The 17,449-nt window shown below is 51.9% G+C and overlaps 3 protein-coding genes across 4 annotated transcripts; 1 reads left to right on the top strand and 2 right to left on the bottom strand.

The window, feature by feature from the left end:
• Positions 1 to 195: 195 nt before the first annotated feature.
• Positions 196 to 8,281, bottom strand: LOC123427303 (mitochondrial intermembrane space import and assembly protein 40 homolog). The gene is made up of 4 exons (XM_045111309.1): positions 7,989 to 8,281; positions 7,190 to 7,218; positions 6,958 to 7,083; positions 196 to 672 (listed from the first exon to the last, which is right to left on the bottom strand). The coding sequence occupies exons 1-4, from the start codon at positions 8,113 to 8,115 to the stop codon at positions 496 to 498; spliced, it is 459 nt and encodes a 152-aa protein (XP_044967244.1). The 5' UTR covers positions 8,116 to 8,281; the 3' UTR covers positions 196 to 495.
• Positions 8,282 to 8,365: 84 nt separating this feature from the next.
• LOC123427302 lies at positions 8,366 to 11,219 on the top strand. Its single transcript, XM_045111308.1, has 6 exons — positions 8,366 to 8,603; positions 8,697 to 8,775; positions 9,359 to 9,454; positions 9,917 to 10,433; positions 10,540 to 10,675; positions 10,766 to 11,219. Exons 1-6 carry the CDS (start codon positions 8,475 to 8,477, stop codon positions 10,952 to 10,954), a joined length of 1,146 nt encoding a protein of 381 aa, XP_044967243.1. The 5' UTR covers positions 8,366 to 8,474; the 3' UTR covers positions 10,955 to 11,219.
• A 477-nt stretch (positions 11,220 to 11,696) lies between these two features.
• On the bottom strand, positions 11,697 to 15,707 carry LOC123427300. 2 transcript variants are annotated; one of them, XM_045111306.1, is made up of 12 exons: positions 15,566 to 15,707; positions 14,943 to 15,030; positions 14,444 to 14,721; positions 14,233 to 14,304; positions 14,082 to 14,140; positions 13,833 to 13,968; positions 13,575 to 13,671; positions 13,382 to 13,448; positions 12,765 to 12,953; positions 12,436 to 12,590; positions 12,207 to 12,308; positions 11,697 to 12,111 (listed from the first exon to the last, which is right to left on the bottom strand). In XM_045111306.1, exons 3-12 carry the CDS (start codon positions 14,697 to 14,699, stop codon positions 12,000 to 12,002), a joined length of 1,245 nt encoding a protein of 414 aa, XP_044967241.1. In that variant the 5' UTR covers positions 14,700 to 14,721; positions 14,943 to 15,030; positions 15,566 to 15,707; the 3' UTR covers positions 11,697 to 11,999. The 2 variants fall into 2 exon arrangements, with proteins under 2 accessions (XP_044967241.1, XP_044967242.1); XM_045111307.1 differs by lacking the exons at positions 14,943 to 15,030; positions 15,566 to 15,707 and adding an exon at positions 14,796 to 14,896.
• Positions 15,708 to 17,449: the final 1,742 nt, after the last annotated feature.

The raw sequence follows: 17,449 nt of genomic DNA, 5'->3' as shown, positions 1-17,449 counted from the left end.
TTCCCCGAAAGCTCTTGCAAAAAAATTAAAACCATATCTTTCTTTTTTGAGAATAATTAAGACCATGCCCACCAAAGTGGTAAATTGAACATGTCGTGTAATTGCACTGTTATCATAAGTAAATTCAGAGTTAAGAGACAGATAGCAACATCCGCAACAAGGTCAAATAACTGTCACTGCACAGTTAAGAAGGCATGGATTAACAAGGTCCATGGATTTCGTATAATGAGCTGACAACAATTTCTCGTCTAATCCGTTCAGAAACTGAAGTCTCTAGAATACATGTTTTCCAGTTTCTCATTTCAATAACGTGTAATGTAATTCCAAAAAAAAAAGTGTGGAAATATTTCTGCCACACAAACTGTGCTTATGCCTGCCATAAAATCCTGGATGCTTAATCTTGCCTATAACGGAAGAATTTATAGGAGAAACAAGGTGAAGAGTGTGAATCGGGGCAATCTCTGTATCAGGCTGTCAGCTTAATACCACAGGATCTCAAAGCTTTGGTTTGGATTTGGATTCTCTAGACCATGCTGGAGCTCTAACTTTCAGGTCAGACTTCTCAGCCTCCTCGTCCTTCTCCTCCTCTTCCAATATCTCCTTAGAAAATGCCGCTGGATTCTCCTTGATGCAGTTCTGCAGCGCGATAAAGGGCTGCACACAATCTGATCCCTGGCAAGGCAAAGGAAGCAAGTTTAGTGTAAGTCAATATTCAGGAAGAAGTAGACATGAACCAGACAGTCAATAGCATTTAACAGCATACGAGCAGAAGAGGTTTGTATGTGACAGCAAACTCAAAACATTATGAAATACGAGTATTACAAAGAGTGTAAAAACACACATTTGAAAACAGAAACCAGAAGAATTTGTGTCCAGTCAAGTTATAGCATCTGCATTTCTTGACTCTTTTCACTTTAAAGAGGAAAGAGGGTAAACCCTCGGGGTTTTATTTTATGTTGAATTAACAAGTAACCTGAATAAGTACTCCTGATCAAATTGAATTATAATTGGCTATCAGTAACATTGTAGTGTAACTGTTATGACCGGTACAACGTACCAACGGAGGAGGCCCAACGGGCAGGGTTAGTTACGGGCTTAGCCCTAGTTATCTTAGCTATATTAGAGTCCAAGTTATATTAGAAGTCCAAGTTATATTAGAGTCCAAGTTATATTAGAAGTCCAAGTTATCTGGGGTTTAGTGGAGGCTGTCCTCCTATATAAACACATGTACCCCTTCGATATTAAGCAGACAATAAACAGTATTCTGTTGTCGTCTCCCTCAGGAGACGGGAGCCCCAAACCCTAGCCGACTCTCCCTCTCTCTCTCACGCCCAACCTCGCAGCCCGCACTTCCACCCCTACAACCTACGTCCGAGACCTGGTAGAACCCTAGCCTCTACCAATTTGGTATCAGGTAGCTTGGGTTCGATGAATTTGTCGGACCTTCCCACCACCACAGCCGCCGCCACCACCGCCTTCCCCGCCACCTCGCAGCAGCTGCCGCCACCGGCCGCCTCCGGTACCGCGGCCCTGGCGGCCGAAGCTGCCCCGTCCTCTCCCCGGCGGAGATGTCCTCGGCGATCCGCGACCTCACCCTGGCGGTCTCGAACCTCCAGACTTTCCTACAGGCTCCGTACGCAACCCCGCCACCACCGCCTCCGCCAGCGGCGCCCTTCGCGCCACCGCCCCCGGCCACCGTCGCGCCCCAGGGCCTGCCGATCACCCAGGTCCGGTGGTCGCCGTCGTCGTCCCCGCTACCGACGTGGATCGACACGCCGACCTACACGACGGCGCCGCTACAGCCGACCGTGTTGCAGCCACTCGCCCCCACCTTCGGGGGGTTCGGCGGGTCCACTGACCCGTACGCCAAGCGCTCCGTGGTGCCGCGGCACTCTCCTTCTGCCGCGTTGGGTCGTCACGAGGGCGCCTACGCGGTCTCGCCACACGTGCAGCAGCCACCCTGCTTCACCAAGCTGGAGTTCACCACCTACGACAGCACCGTCGACCCCCTGAACTGGCTCAATCAGTGCGACCAGTTTTTCAGGGGGCAGCGGACCATGGCGTCCGACCGCACGTGGATCGCCTCCTACCACCTCTATGGCGCCGCCCAGACGTGGTACTACGCCCTGAAGCAGGACAAGGGCGGGATGCCTCCGTGGGAGCGCTTTCGCGACCTGTGTCTCCTCCGGTTTGGCCCCCCCATACGTGGGAGCCGCCTGGCCGAGCTCGGTCGCCTTCCCTTCACCACCTCGATGCAGGACTTTGCCGACCGCTTCTAGACGTTGGCCTGCCATGCGTCTGACGTCACGGCTCGCCAACGCGCCGAGCTCTTCGTCGGCGGCCTTCCCGACCACATCCGCATCGACGTCGAGATGCGCGCCCCCCAGGACCTGCAGACGGCCATGTATTACGCACGCGCGTACGAGCAACGCGCCAACGCCCTGCAGCAGGCGATCCCGGGCCGTGGCACGCGTCCCCCGACCCGCCCTGCCCCGGCGGCCGCCACCCCAACACGCCCCGCCCTGTCGGCCACTACTGCGACTGCCCTCGCGCCGACACGCACCTTCCGGCGCTTGTCGTCGGCCGAGCAGCTCGAGCGGCGCCGCAAGGGCCTGTGCTTCAACTGCGACGAGCCGTATACGTCGGGTCATACGTGCGCCCGCCTGTTCTACTTGGAGACCATCGACGACGCGGAGGTGGAGGCCCTCACCGCGGAGCTCGACGCCACCACACTCTCCGAGGCCGGCGTCACGACCTACGGGCCGGTCGATGCGACCGCCTTCGTCGTCTCCCTTCATGCCATGGCTGGCATCAAGACGGCAAAGACGATGCTACTTCCGGTGACGATCAACGGGGAGCGTCTCACCGCGCTTGTGGACAAGGGTTCGACGCACAACTTCCTGTCCGGGGACGCCATGCGCCGCCTCGCACTCCAACCGGCGGGCTCGGAGAAGTTCAGCGTCACCGTCGCCAACGGGAACCGCCTTGCTTGCCAGGGGGTGGCGCGGCAGGTTCCCGTCCTCATCGGCAACAAGCCGCTCTCCATCGACTGCGTCGGCATCGACCTGGGCTGCTACGACTTCATCCTCGGCATCGACTTCCTTCCACTCTCGGCCCCATCCTTTGGGACCTCGATGTGTTGTCCCTCATCTTCTGGCGCGAGGGCGGCCGTCGCGTTCAGTGGACAGGCATCGGCGGCTCCGGCGCCGCAACTCCGCAGCTCCAGTTGATGGCGGCCGCACTGGACGAGGCGCATCCCCTCCTAGCCGACCTCCTGCAGCAGCACAACGACATCTTTGACGAGCCACAGGGCCTCCCTCCCGCGCGGCCCTGTGACCACCGCATCCACCTGCTGCCGGACACGGCACCTGTCGCCGTGCGCCCGTACCGGTACCCTCAGCTGCAGAAAGACGAGCTCGAGCGTCAGGTGGCGGTCATGCTCGCATAGGGCATCATCCGGATTTCGACATCGCCGTTCTCCGCCCCGGTGCTCCTTGTGCGCAAGCCCGACGGCACATGGCGCTTCTGCATCGACTACCGCGCCCTCAACGCCCTGACGTCCAAGGACAAGTTCCCCATCCCCGTCGTGGATGAGCTCTTGGACGAGCTACATGGAGCGCGCTTCTTCACCAAGCTCGACCTTCGCTCGAGCTACCATCAGGTGCGCATGCACCCTGGCGACATCGAGAAGACGGCGTTCCGCACTCACCATGGCCACTTCGAGTTCCTGGTGATGCCGTTCGGCCTCTCCAACGCGCCGGCGACCTTCCAGGCCCTGATTAACGACGTGCCCAGCCCATACTTGCGCCGCTTTGTGCTTGTTTTCTTTGATGACATTCTTATCTACAGTGCATCTTGGGCGGAGCACCTACAGCACGTGGCCATCATCTTCAACGAGCTTCGAGCGCATCGTCTTCACCTCAAGCGCTCGAAGTGCTCGTTCGGCACGACCTCCGTCGCGTACCTGGGGCACGTCATCTCAGCGGACGGGGTAGCGATGGACGCGGACAAGGTCGCCGACGTCGTCGCGTGGCCGACCCCGCGGTCACCGCGGGCGCTCCGCGGCTTCTTGGGCCTCATCGCCGCGCCATTGAGGCGTCTCCTTCGACGCGGCGCCTTCTCCTGTGACGAGGAGGCGACTACGGCATTCGAGGCTCTCCAGCGGGCGCTCACGACGGGACCCGTCCTCCAGATGCCGGACTTTGATATGCCGTTCGTGGTGGACTGCGACGCCTCTGGCATCGGCTTCGGCGGCGTCCTCCACCAGGGCGAGGGACCGCTCGCCTTCTTCAGCCGCCCCTTCGCCGCTCGCCATCACAAGCTCGCGACCTACGAGCGCGAGCTTATTGGGCTGGTTCAGGCGGTGCGCCACTGGCGGCCTTATCTTTGGGGCCGGTCATTCCGTGTGCGCACGAACCACTACAGCCTCAAGTTCTTGCTGGACCAGCGCCTCTCCACCGTTCCGCAGCACCAGTGGATCAGCAAGCTCTTCGGCTTCGACTTCACCGTCGAGTACCGCCCCGACCGTCTCAACACGGTCGCCGACGCCTTGTCCCGCCGCGACACTGAGGATGTCGCGGACGACGTCGCCATGGCTGGCACTATCATGTGCATCCGCTCCGGGCCATCTTTCGCCTTCATCGACGACATTCGCCGGGCAACTTCGACGGCCGCGGACGCGTAGGGCCTGCGCCAGCGCCTTGACGCCGGCGAGCTGGATGCGCCCTGGCGCTTGGACGAGCGGCTGCTCCTACATGGCCGCCGCATCTTCGTGCCCGACCATTGCGACCTACGCCACCAGGTCCTGACCTTGGCGCACTTTGCAGGGCACGAGGGCGTGCACAAGACTCTCCATCGTCTCAGTGCTGATTTTTACATCCCCGATGATGGCGCGATGGTCCGCGACTGGGTGCGGTCATGCGTGACGTGCCAGCGGAACAAGACGGAGACACTACGACCCACGGGTCTACTGCAGCCGCTGGACGTACCCTCCCAGGTATGGGCGGATATTTCCATGAACTTCGTCGAGGGTCTTCCCAAGGTGGGCGGCAAGTCCGTCATCCTCACGGTGGTTGACCGCTTCTCCAAGTACACGCACTTCATCGCCCTAGGTCATCCATATACAGTCGCCTCCGTGGCGCGGGCCTTCTTCGACGGCATCGTCCGCCTCCATGGTTTTCCTTCGTCCATCGTCAGCGATCGTGATCCCGTGTTCACGGGACATGTCTGGCGGGATCTCTTTCGACTGGCGGGCGTGAAGCTCCGCATGAGCACGGCGTTCCACCCTCAGACAGACGGCCAATCTGAGGTGGTTAACAAGGTGATCGCCATGTACCTGCGTTGTGTTACTGGTGATCGTCCACGAGCTTGGGTGGACTGGTTGGCGTGGGCGGAGTACTGCTACAACACCTCCTATCACTCCGCCCTGCGCACCATGCCTTTCGAGGTGGTCTACGGGCGCCCACCTCCGGCGATGCTCCCTTACGAGCCTGGGACGGCTCTGTCCGAGACGGCTGGCGACTTACTCCGCACCCGCGATGACATTCTGGCTGAGGCGCGCCAGCGTCTTCTCCAAGCACAGCAGTTGGCTCGGAAGTACTACCATGCTCATCATCGCGAGGCGGAGTTCGCGGTGGGCGATTGGGTGTGGTTGCGCCTCCTCCACAAGACCACGCGGTCTCTGGACCCACGCTCCAAGCGCAAATTGGGACCTCGCTACGCCGGTCCCTTTCGTGTGCTGGAGCGTGTCAGCACACTCGCATACCGCTTGGAGCTGCCAACTGGTTCTCGCCTCCACGACGTCTTCCATGTCGGCTTACTGAAGGCCTACCGCGGGGACCCTCCTGCAGCGACGCCGGCCCTTCCTCCTACTTCGGATGGCCGCCTCCTTCCAGCTTCCGCACAGGTGGCGAAGGTGCTGCAGGCGCAGCAGCATCGCGGCGTCTGGCATGTCTTGGTACAGTGGACCGGCCTGCCAGAGGAGGAAGCGACTTGGGAGAAGCTCGACGATTTCCGCCAGCAGTTTCCAGATGTTCAGCTCGAGGACGAGCTGTTTGAGAAGGCGGGGAGAGATGTTATGACCGGTACAACGTACCAACGGAGGAGGCCCAATGGGCAGGGTTAGTTACGGGCTTAGCCCTAGTTATCTTAGCTATATTAGAGTCCAAGTTATATTAGAAGTCCAAGTTATCTAGGGTTTAGTGGAGGTTGTCCTCCTATATAAACACATGTACCCCTTCGATATTAAGCAGACAATAAACAGTATTCTGTTGCCGTCTCCCTCAGGAGACGGGAGCCCCAAACCCTAGCCGCCTCTCTCTCTCTCTCTCTCTCTCTCTCACGCCGCAACGGCGCCCAACCGCCGGCGCCGGCGTCCCCAACCTCGCAGCCCGCACTTCCACCCCTACAACCTACGTCCGAGACCTGGTAGAACCCTAGCCTCTACCAGTAACGTAATAGGCAATGGCTGTTGTACCTCTATTTCCATTTGGATTGTAAGAAAATGCGACACAGAACAACAGATTTTTATTGTGCTCCATCAGATCTACTACTAATTACTTGGGTGCCTTTTTAGCTTAGTACAAACTAGCCACATTTGCTACTGCACAGTACAGCAGACATAGAATTCGTCTGAAACTAATATCAGTTGAGGAAAGAACAAAAATGCTGACAATAAGAAAAAGGGGTACACTAATCATTATAAAAGCTGTACGTTAGAAAAGGTATTGATTAATCAGATATCTGCCAAACACTAATCCCAACACCCAACCTCCTTGAGTGCTTACCTAAAATAACTCTCTTGGGTATTTACCTAAAAAAACGTTCCTGAGCATATATTAAGTTAAGTTTAGAACAAAGAGGCTCTTTGTTATGATTACCTGGGAAATTTAAGATATTGTAACTTGCACAAGATAACTTTCATTGAAGCAACTTAGTAACTTGAAATAAAAATACAACCTTCTCTACTTCTGTGCTCCTCAGGAAGCAGGAAAATGCATCAACAAATCCACTGCCACAAGGTCCAGTTTTCAAATCAGCCACACACGGACAATCCAGAGCTTTCTGTACCTTAACGTCAATTGACTGCATAAGCAGATAACAGTTTCAGTGATCTCCCAAGCTCCAGGAAGAATTTAATACATATAAGTACTATCTATGAACCTTCCAGGAGCAAAATAAAAGGTCTTACCTCATCATCCTCACTAAATGACATAGCCTCTGCACAAAAAATTCAACATCAGTAATCAGAAGTTAAGCTAATGCTGCGGCAAATTAATGAGCCTTCAAAAGATGCAACATATCCCATGCAAAGCGTACGGGTAAAAATAACATCAGATACCTAATTTCAGTCTAGATTGTTGCCTAGAAAAGTAGAAACTCATTGTAATACTGCTATAAATGAATGATTAATGACTCTTGATGCCAAAAAAAGAAAAGAAAACTAACTACCTAAGAGCAGCCTAGATTAAGAAACCTCTAGAAGAAGCAACACATGTCATACAAATTTGAAAGAGCGCAAGAACTTTGTGCACATTCGTTTTTTTTTTTTTTTTTTGAGATATACGAACTGGAATCTAGTCATTTTGGGAAGATATTAGCAGGTTGAAGCTTGGTAGCTCATCAGGAACGGGGTACCATCAATTAGCAAATACTCTATATATGGCACTAACATTCTAAGACTACCACAATTTCGGGCGGCATGAACACGTAGATGTTCTACTATTTGTAAGAGTCCAGTTAGTACAAGGTCCGCACTGCGTAGCCACATACAGGAGAATCACGGGAACAATCCCTTACACCTAAAACCCACAACTATTCTTAATACTAGCTGCCCCAGAGCTCTACTTCCACCAATGCTTCCCAAATCGAAGCAACGCAACGGACGACTCGAGCAGAGCCACTCCCGGAAACGGCCGCGCGTCTGGTGGAAAAACGAGAATACGAGGAGACCGCCCACCGGCGCCTAAGATTCAGAGTTTGGCGTGTACCTGCGGCGAGCTCCTCGAGGGAGGAGGGTGCGGGGGCAGGAGACGGCGACGGCGACGGTGCCGGGTCGGCGGCCGGCGGAGAAGGCTCCTCCACCGTGGGTCCGGGCTGGCTCTGGTCTTGGCCCATCGACGGTCGGCTAAGCACAGCAGGTAGAGCGAGTTCAGGAGGCGGCCACTCTCGTCTCGGGCGACCGGCGGCGAAGCGAGAGAGCAAGAGCGACCGGCGGCGTGAGCGGTCAAGTCGCCCGACGTCTAATTAGGCACACCACTTTGGAACTTGGAAGCCAATTTGGACCCCGAGTCCGACCCTGGCCAGCGCTTCCCGTCCGTCCGATCGCGCCAAGATGCGTGCGCGGGGAGCAACAGGTTTCCGTGGGCCGGGCCGGCCTTCGTGAGTGGCCACCGTTGCGTTCCCAGTGTGTCGCACTCGCCCACGACGTCTCCCCTGAACCTCCGCGTCGCCATTTCCCCCTCCAGACCGCCGCGATGGCCGGAGGCGGCGGCAAGCCGTTCGGGGACAACGTGTTCGCGGGCCACGCTGCCGCCGGAGCCGCGGCGATCAGCGCCTCCGCGGTCGCCGTCCACCCCCTCGACACCGTCAAGAGCCTCCTCCAGGCGAGCGCCCGGCCCCGCCTTCCCCCTCAGATTCTCCCGTTTGCTTGCACTGCTCTTCTCTCATCAGGGTCTGATTCGTTTCCGCGCGTGCAGTTGAGCGCGGCGGGGCAGAAGCAGAAGATGGGGCTCCGCCAGGCGGTGGACCGGCTCATGCTCGTCTCCGGCCCCGCAGGTGTTTGGTCGCTTGCCTGCCTGCTACTAGACGAGTAGACATCTTCCGCAGGCTGTGATTAGAGTGGTTAAATCTTCGATCTGCGTTGGTTCCAATGCATAATGACTAGTGGTGGTGTGAGGACTGTGATGTTGATTGTTGATTTGCCGGGCTAGAACTAGTATGGTCTAACGAGTTTCATAGTTTGGTCGGTTTTGCGGCTAGTATTGGCTTACCTCTCAGATTACCATCCAGCCATTAGTAACAGTCCATCATAATTCATAGTTTGTGAGCCTGACAAAGATAATCCAGTTGGAGGACCATAAGGCTTTGTATTGTTTCATCAGAGAATCCAGCTTGTGCAATTGTTTGTCGTCCAAACATAGATCTAGAAGCTTGCTTTTAATTGGTTCAATGCTGCTCTTGAAATACATGGGCTTGCAGCAAGATTTCACTTCAATCTGTTGTGGTGCCTGCCTCATGTAATCTTCCCTGGTTGACATATGTAGGGATTTCTACTTCATGTATGATGGCTTCTTATCGCCCACATGTTACTTAACTCTGCACAGAAAATTGTCTTATCAAATCATTGTATGTATTTTAGGTCTTTACAATGGCATTGGATGGTCAATATTAGGTAAACTGCCTGGTTTGGGAGCACGTTTTGGGACCTATGAGCTTTTAACAGCCTTCTATAAAGGTACATGCTTTTTTTTTGCGCAGAATTCATTGGTTACTGTAAGCTGCTTTATATCAACTTGTTGGCGCCTTCTATTGGCTGTTTAGGACCCCATGAGCAAACTAGACATGTTGTCGGTTAGGCTTCCCTGTCATATCCTCCCATTTCCCATATGTTTTTATGTTATCATACTCCAATTGCAGATTGACTAGAGTCCTTTGTGGTAAAAGAAACAATTTGCATGATTTAACATTGTACCTCTGAAGAACTTCTGTGATTCGAGCTTTTGCTTATGTGCGACAAAACAATAGCCTTATCATTCTAAAGTACTCCAAATAGTTTAAGCATGAAACTTCTCAATATATCCCCCCCCCAATAGTTTAGGCATGAAACTTCTGGCTAACAACCGCAGTGACATATGCTGGTCGACGTATAGAACTTTGCAATGATAATATGATGTATGATTTGTTTCTCACTTGGCAGATGGGAGGGAGGATAACCATGTTAATTATTCTGAGGCTATGTTGGCTGGCATAACTGCTGGTGCTGTAGAGGCATTTGTGTGCACGCCATTTGAACTTCTCAAACTTCGGTCCCAAGTTGGTTCTGCCATACCTATGAAAGCTACGAACCCTGCTAATGTTATACAGGAGTCGTTTCCACTGCTTTCCAAGCTATTACCTGGTTATGTCCCTGACATAAGAGTATGGAATAGCAGTGTCAGTCTGTTGTCCAATCTTTCCCCCAAGCATCCTGACATGATGGGTGCCCTGAAACAGCACCCGTGGATTCTGACTGGCTCTGGGAAGCCCCCGTTACCCTCTGATGTTCAGGTGCCTTTGAGAGTGATAGCACTTGAAGGATGGGGTGCTTTATGGAGAGGGCTTAGGCCAGGGATAGCCCGAGACTGTGTCTTTAGTGGAATGTTCTTTTCTTGTTGGCAATTCATACATACGGCGATGCTTACTTGGAGGTCTGTTAACATGAACCCTGAACCCAGGTAACGGAATCATATTAGTATATTTGATTTGCAAAGTAAAGATAGGGACAGTGTCATGATTGATTTTCGTTATTTTTTGTCTATTCTGACCCTTTGCTCCTCTCAGGAATTTAGAAGAAGCAGGCCCTGTGCCCCCTTTAGCTTCTAGTCTTGCTGCAGGCTTCTCTGGAGTTGTAGCAGCTGCTGCTTCACACACGTTTGATACTGCAAAAAGTCGTTCACAGTGCACTGTGATACCTAAGGTAAGTTTATGCTTGATTGCTTTCAAACTTGGAACCACATCCTTCCCTGTTTGCAAATGCACACTAGTTATTCTTACATTTGTTTTTCAGTATATAGCAATGGAGAGGAGGTTTCTTAAATGGAGAGCACCAGGAATGTGGATAGAGAGAATGACAGGAACAACACCTGCTGATAGGAATGTTCTCTTTCGTGGCATTGGGCTACGGATGGCGCGCAGTGGAATCGCATCTTTTGTACTTGTTGGGTCCTACTATTTAGCCGTAGATCAGCTCTTGTAGATGGCAGGCAGAGAAACCATTTATGAAATTCAAACACCTTGATTATATGCATCTGCTGAACAACCAGAGAAGAGGTAACTATGTGGTACCCTTTTCGTCTCATCCAGACTTAATTGGAGCTGTGTGCTCCAGGATAGAGTTTTGGTTACTAATGTACATGTTTATAACAACCGGAATTGAAGGTTCGCCTTCAGTTTTGTCGCTCGTGTTGAAGAGATGTGAAAGTATTTTGGCAGCAGTGAGCAAATAAAAGGGCCTTTGATAATTTGCAACACAGCCTGTTGCTTGAGTGTATTCTACTTGATGATCCTCATAAAATCTGTCATGAAGTGTTTATGGTAGTATAGAATTTGGAAGATGGCCGGTCGATTCCAATAGCTTTGTTAATCCATTGTTCTTGTAGTTGATCACCCAAGTTTAAATATTTATAACTCCCAAGTGCATACTATATGTGATGGATGTTGTAGCTGAAAGCTATGAGGTATTGTTTTCTTGGGGCTTGTAACGTGTTCCCAGTCAGTCGAGTAAACTAATGACAAAATGTATATATGCGCCGTTACCCCCCTGGTTGCTGTCTCAAAACCCAAACAGTTCAGAGCTTCTGTATGTGTTGAAGTAGTTTAAATTTTGTCCTGGCTGCTTCCGTCTCAAGCATTGAATGAAAATCATGATCATGTTTGGTAAATTTACCACATCAACAGGCTCAGAATGGCCCCAAAACTAAGCCATGGCCAGAAAATCCTAAGAAAAAGGAACCATGGCGCTCATTGCAAATTTAATTTTTACAGGAATTGTTGGAAAGCTTTTGACAATGCGTTCCCATTGTCAGAGAAGATTTAACTGTAAAAATGCTCTTGAGATATCTTCAGGCCTTTCTAAAATTTGCTTCCAATTTGTCGACACCAATTTTTTGTTGCAACATATCTTTGTACACTTCGTTTGCGCCGTGTTCGGCCTCCGCATGGCAGAATCCTGGTCGTTGCTTTCTCAGTAGTGCCAGAGCCTTCCCATCAGAAGGCACTCTTGCTGAATGCTGAATATACACTTACTGGTGGCCGTCTTCTTTGTTCCAAAGTGGGTCTAATGGAGGAAGATCGTAGTCTTCAGGTGTTAGTGCCAACGAGAAATCCGGCAATGGGGGTGGTGCTCCAATGATCCTGCAGGCAGGTGCGCAAAACAGATGGCCTATCAGTCCTTCAGATTCACAATTTGAGCAATTTTGACGCGAGCTTATTTTACTGCTAATCGTTACCTTTCTGGAGTATACAGATCCTGGTTGATCCGGACCTTGCTTGAAGCCTCTTTCGGGATCTTGTCAAACAGATACTTGGCTGTTCCGAATGGAGTGGGGCTCCTGCAAAGTTACAGGTATTGTCTTCATTTTGCATTCTTGTTTCTCATACCAAGGGTAAAATAAGTGAAAATATTAAGAAAATACACTTGGTGTGCGCTAAGTAGCAAACTAGGAGCGAATGTCTTACCTAGATGTTGGAGGAGTTGCGTGGAAGGCTTCAGAGGCCCTTTTGCTTTCTTTCAGAAATTCCTCTGAAGCTTCCAATGCTGCTATTGCCATTCCGTGAGATTTCTCGCTGTTTCCTTCGTCGAGGATCAAGCCATGGAAGTAGTATGCTGCAGACTGGTAAGAGCACATGCACTAACATCAGTTTAGATGGCTGTAGGACTAGTACCCTATTGCAGGCGAAACATATGCCATCTGAAGCTATTTGAACTCGGCACGGTCGTTTGTGATTTGAAAATTTGGCGGTTAACATTAGAGGTATGATATGATGGCTGATGTAGCTTTACTCACCTTTGCTTCGACGTACTTCCACTTGACAAATAGCAGATGTTTTTTCCCCCATCCGTCAGACACGGGAAGATCTGGAATGCTCTCCTGAACCTGGTGCCAATATTTGACCATCTCACAAGCTAAGCGCCTTTTTACAGCTAGTGTGGCCTTTGGGCTATCGATTGCCAGCCCAAGCTGCATGTCAACACCCTGTAGGAGATGAAGATTGCCACTGTTTAATGGCCAATTGACCATGAAGCCAAATCAAATGGGATGGACAGCTAGAAATATGAGTCCTCTGAGAAAAAGGGTACTAGGTTATGACTAATGCATCTGAAGTTAAATTTAGGAATGGTACTAGGTTTCATTATGCAATACGTCTAAATAATTGCAAATAAAGTACCAAGTGCTAGAAAAAAAAATCAAAGCATGTGGATGTTGCTTTAGGCTGAGTTTGGCACAGGGAGATTTCGCTGGGATTTTTCACCAGTGATACAGTACCAATTGAGCCATTTTAAACAGCATTAGGCTAGAAAACTATGGTCCTCTTCGCAAACAGCTCATTTGCATTGTTGTAGGATGTTTGGGAGTTGGCCACCGTAATTTAGATAAAATATGTTGAGTTGAGAATAGAGTACCTGACCCAGAGCTTGCAGGCTAAGAGCTTTGAGGTTGCCTTCAGCCAGGTCAACTGGAAGTTGTCTCCTGAAGTTCACACATAGGAAAGCAGTTTCAGTAGAAGTTTTCAACTTCGAAGTCTTAAAGTTACATTTTAAAATGCGGAAAAAAATCTTTAAAAGTTGTCTGGTGAGTTGCTTAAGTGTATGGAACCTTAGTTCTGTTGGTATCTGTGGGAGCACTTGTCGAATCGCGCAGTCCAAGTAGCCAGACGCTTTCAAGAAAACGTCGACAGTGGCGCGTCTGCTCTCTGTATACATTGTCAAGAAACGATGCTTTATCAGTTATCGGGCATTATGAACAGAAAAACTTGAATGCACTAGTCTGCAGGCGATGAACATTCTTCAATTCTCAATGCCTAAACTTGCCGGACCATGCCTTGAGACGAAGTTCAGTTTATGGTAACGCTACCTTCAGAGACCCGTGGCCCGTAACCGTCGCCGTAAGCCCTTGGAAGGAGAAGGGAGTTGGCCTGCAGCAAGCAGACCATGGCCATCAAATGCAGCACGGACAGCACCTCGTACCACGCATCCGCCATGGCCGTCTCCTGCAATCGAAAACCCCGTCCATGATGGTTAGAGCTGAGCACTGAGGTGAACTCTGAAAGGTGAATTTTGGTGAAAACCAGGCATGAATCGGTCAGGACAGACAGGCACATACCTCTGCCTTGTCCTCTTGGTTAGTCCACACAAACTCCACGCTGTTCCTCAACTCACCACCTGCAACATTTCACAGGATCAATGGAACGTGAAAAATGAACCAACAAAACCAAAACCAAGAAAAGAAGATCAAAATTTCAGCAGCCACTCACCATCTTTCACCAATCCTAGCAGAAGTGGGAGGTAGTCCTCCAGCGCCTGCAGGAGGTTAGCGGTGCTAGATCCTGCACAACAAGGCAGCAAAAGAGAGAAGAGAGAGGAAAATCCAACGGTGTCAGCTGAGAGGTCAACATCTTGGACGCAAAACCAAGCCAGCAATCCAGGCAGAAACCACCCAGGAATTCAGTCAGAGGCTCCACGCACCGTGCCGTGCGGCGGCCTTCCGCCTCGGTTTGAGGGCCGACGCCGATTCTTGCATTGTCATGTCGACGACGCGCGCTCTCAGCGCCGACAGCCTCTCCACGGCGCCCTTTTCCAGGCGCCCGGCGAGCGGCTGGGACAGGTCCACGCCCGTCGGCGTCCGGAGCCCCGGGAGGAAGACGACCACGTCGCCGACGCTCCCCTGTTTCCTCCGCGTGCCGCCGCCTTCGTTGTCCGGCGTCGACAAGCCGCAACCCATCGTTGCCCCCTGCTCAAATTACCTGCAAGGATCACCATCGTCAGAAGAAGTCGAGGAAGAAGAAGCGATCCAAAAGGCAAATCGAAGGAGCTTCACCACCGAATTTCTCCGACTGGAGGGGGATAGGGAGAGCTTCTACTGCTGCTCGTAAGGAGTGATAGGGAGAGAAATCGATCGACCAAAGAACCCCAAAAGCAAAGAAAAGAAAAGAAAAGAAAAGGGTTGTGTAGAAAGAGATCGCACCTTTTATCTTGTTTCCTTCTCGGCCTTTTCGGGGTTCCTTGAGGCCACACGCAAAGCCTTTTGCGCCTCTGGTTCTGCTTCTTCTTCTCTGCACGCACCACGGTTGAACCAAGTAGTTAAGCAAAGAGTGGAGAGACGGAAGGAGGCAAGCAAACACTTATCCCCTCGCAAGTCACAAGCACAACAAGCTCGTGGTGCACTAGGTAAGGGGACCAATCGACATCAGAACAAGGGCGTGCAACTTGGCGTAATGCGCGGCCCAATTGGCATACTTTTGCCTGCCTCTGCCTGCCTTGTGTGAATGAAAAGCTAGTACTCCGTACTATTATTCTGTGGGTCGCCTTCGTCGTCGGAAAACCACTACGGTGGTGGTACGTACGTAGGCGAGCAATCGCAATGCATCATCTTGATATCTATCAAGCCCTCAACCGCACTAGCTAGTGGTGTTAAAAGGGTAAAGTAGGACGGGAAGCCCTTGAAAGATCGCGGAAACAAACTGAGGCATCCGGCGAATGAGAGGGAGCCTCCCCACCTAATCCCAGGCTGCGAAAGCAAACTGCGGATACAGCTCTAAACGAAGACACAAGAGGAGGAGGAAGAAGAAGAAGAAAGAAGGACTCAACTGTTCTAGCGCGGGTGCTAGCTTTGGCAAGTCGCAGAGGCTATGGCGATCGCTAGCTTCCGTTGAGCCGGAGGGGCTAGCTGGCAGTAGCAGGTGAGAGAGCAGGGAAGGGGGGGAGGGAGGGAGGGAGGAGGGAGATGAGGTAGAGGATGTGCGACCTGTCTATTTAAAGGGGGAGGCGGATTTGCGGTGATGGAAGTGTAGTTGTGCTCACCCCTCAATTATTACGCCCGCGGCCAGCGCGGCCGGTCAGCGACACGGACGCCGAACCAGCCTCAGACGAGCAGCGAAAAGATCTCGGCCTGTTATACTCCGACGTGTAAACGTGGAGGAGTGGTACGAGCGAGGAAGACAAATCTGCGATGCCCCCCCGCGCGCTCAACTGGTAAATCGTCACGTGAACTACCACCTGCGGGCTGCGGGCGCAGGGGATTCCTAGGCGTGAGCGATACTCTAATGGGACACCTGTGTGGTCTGTCTCCAGTCTCCCCGATACAACACTGCCGGTTACCAACTACGCGTAACATTCGTTGCTCGTTGCTTCTTCTTTTTTTTTCCCCTTTTTTTCTGCAAACCGTTTGATACTCCCCTGCAAACGAGATGCGATTTTTTTGGGTAAACCTGTAGTGCATTTTTTATTTCTGTAGTACTCCCTCCGTTTTAAAATAAGTGTCTTAAGATTAATACAACTTTATACTAGAGCTAGTACAAAGTTAAGACAGTTATTTTGAGACAGAGGGAGTATTACATTTGTTTTAACGGCCTACGCTCTATGCTACTCGCCCTTGGCATAGGTTCGAGAAGAAAAAACGACCTCTCTCCGTTAAGGGCATCTACAAAGCGGTCCGCATCCAACGTGCGGTCTTGTATCCATCCGCGTGATAGTCCGGACATATATTTTTTCAATTAATTAGAAACAAATGGGGGAAGGGGTGCACTTGTCTGGACAACTGCCACGCCCTATTATGTCAACCTTGGCCCATCTTAAAACAACTCCATTGTCCGCACCCTTTTCAGTCTGAAAACAGTCGACGGACGCGACCTCTCACTCGAGCACGCATTGTTCACTCCACGCGTCTTCTCTTCGCATTGAAACGACATCCTTACGTTCATCGAGGAACATACTCCGTAGCTTGGAGTCCAGCCGCTATTTAAACGTGGCCAGGCAAAAGTTGCACCACACCTCCAATCATCATCTCCTCTTTGCACCACACCCGTCATGGCCTTGAGCTCCAAAGCCATGTGAGACGACCTCTCCAGCGAGCAGAAGAAGGAACTCTCTAGCATTACAGCTGGCAGGGTGGCTCTCGTCTAGCCAGGCGGATACAGACTGGCTTGCCGACGAGCTCTTTGGAGGGCACCGACCCGGACGAGCCATCACCACCGACCTCGGCGGTTCAGGTCGGCATCACTGTGGGCGAGGGGCGGCCACACTACACGGGGAGGTCATGTTCTAGTAGGTGCAGGCCGACCAAAGAGGTACAACCTCTACCTCCTTGACAAGCATCCGCACACGGAGGAGCAGATCGTGGGCATGGGCATCGGCAGACGGTGACGAGCAGAAGGTGTTGCTTCTGTCCTATGCCGCTGCCCGACATCCATCACGAACGATGGCGGCACCACGTCTTATAGGCAGAGAAACAGGCCATGTTTGCGGAGATTGACGTTGCGACGAAGGAATTTGAATAGTGCACGTACGACGTCACCAACTCTGCATCGGTCATGCCCCTACCACGACAAAACCGACACGTCTGCTGCACACGTCGATAGCGAGGAAAAGTAGATCATGAGAGGACGGCGTCGCATGGGTCCCAAGAAGGCCACCACCACCGTCTTACCGAGCAAACACTTATCCCCTTGCAACAAGCTCGGCTCGTAGCTGCAT

The sequence above is a fragment of the Hordeum vulgare genome, chromosome 2H, assembly GCF_904849725.1.
Source record: "Hordeum vulgare subsp. vulgare chromosome 2H, MorexV3_pseudomolecules_assembly, whole genome shotgun sequence".
In the NCBI taxonomy this organism is placed as follows: domain Eukaryota; kingdom Viridiplantae; phylum Streptophyta; class Magnoliopsida; order Poales; family Poaceae; genus Hordeum; species Hordeum vulgare.
This window is presented reverse-complemented; position numbering and strand designations above follow the sequence as displayed.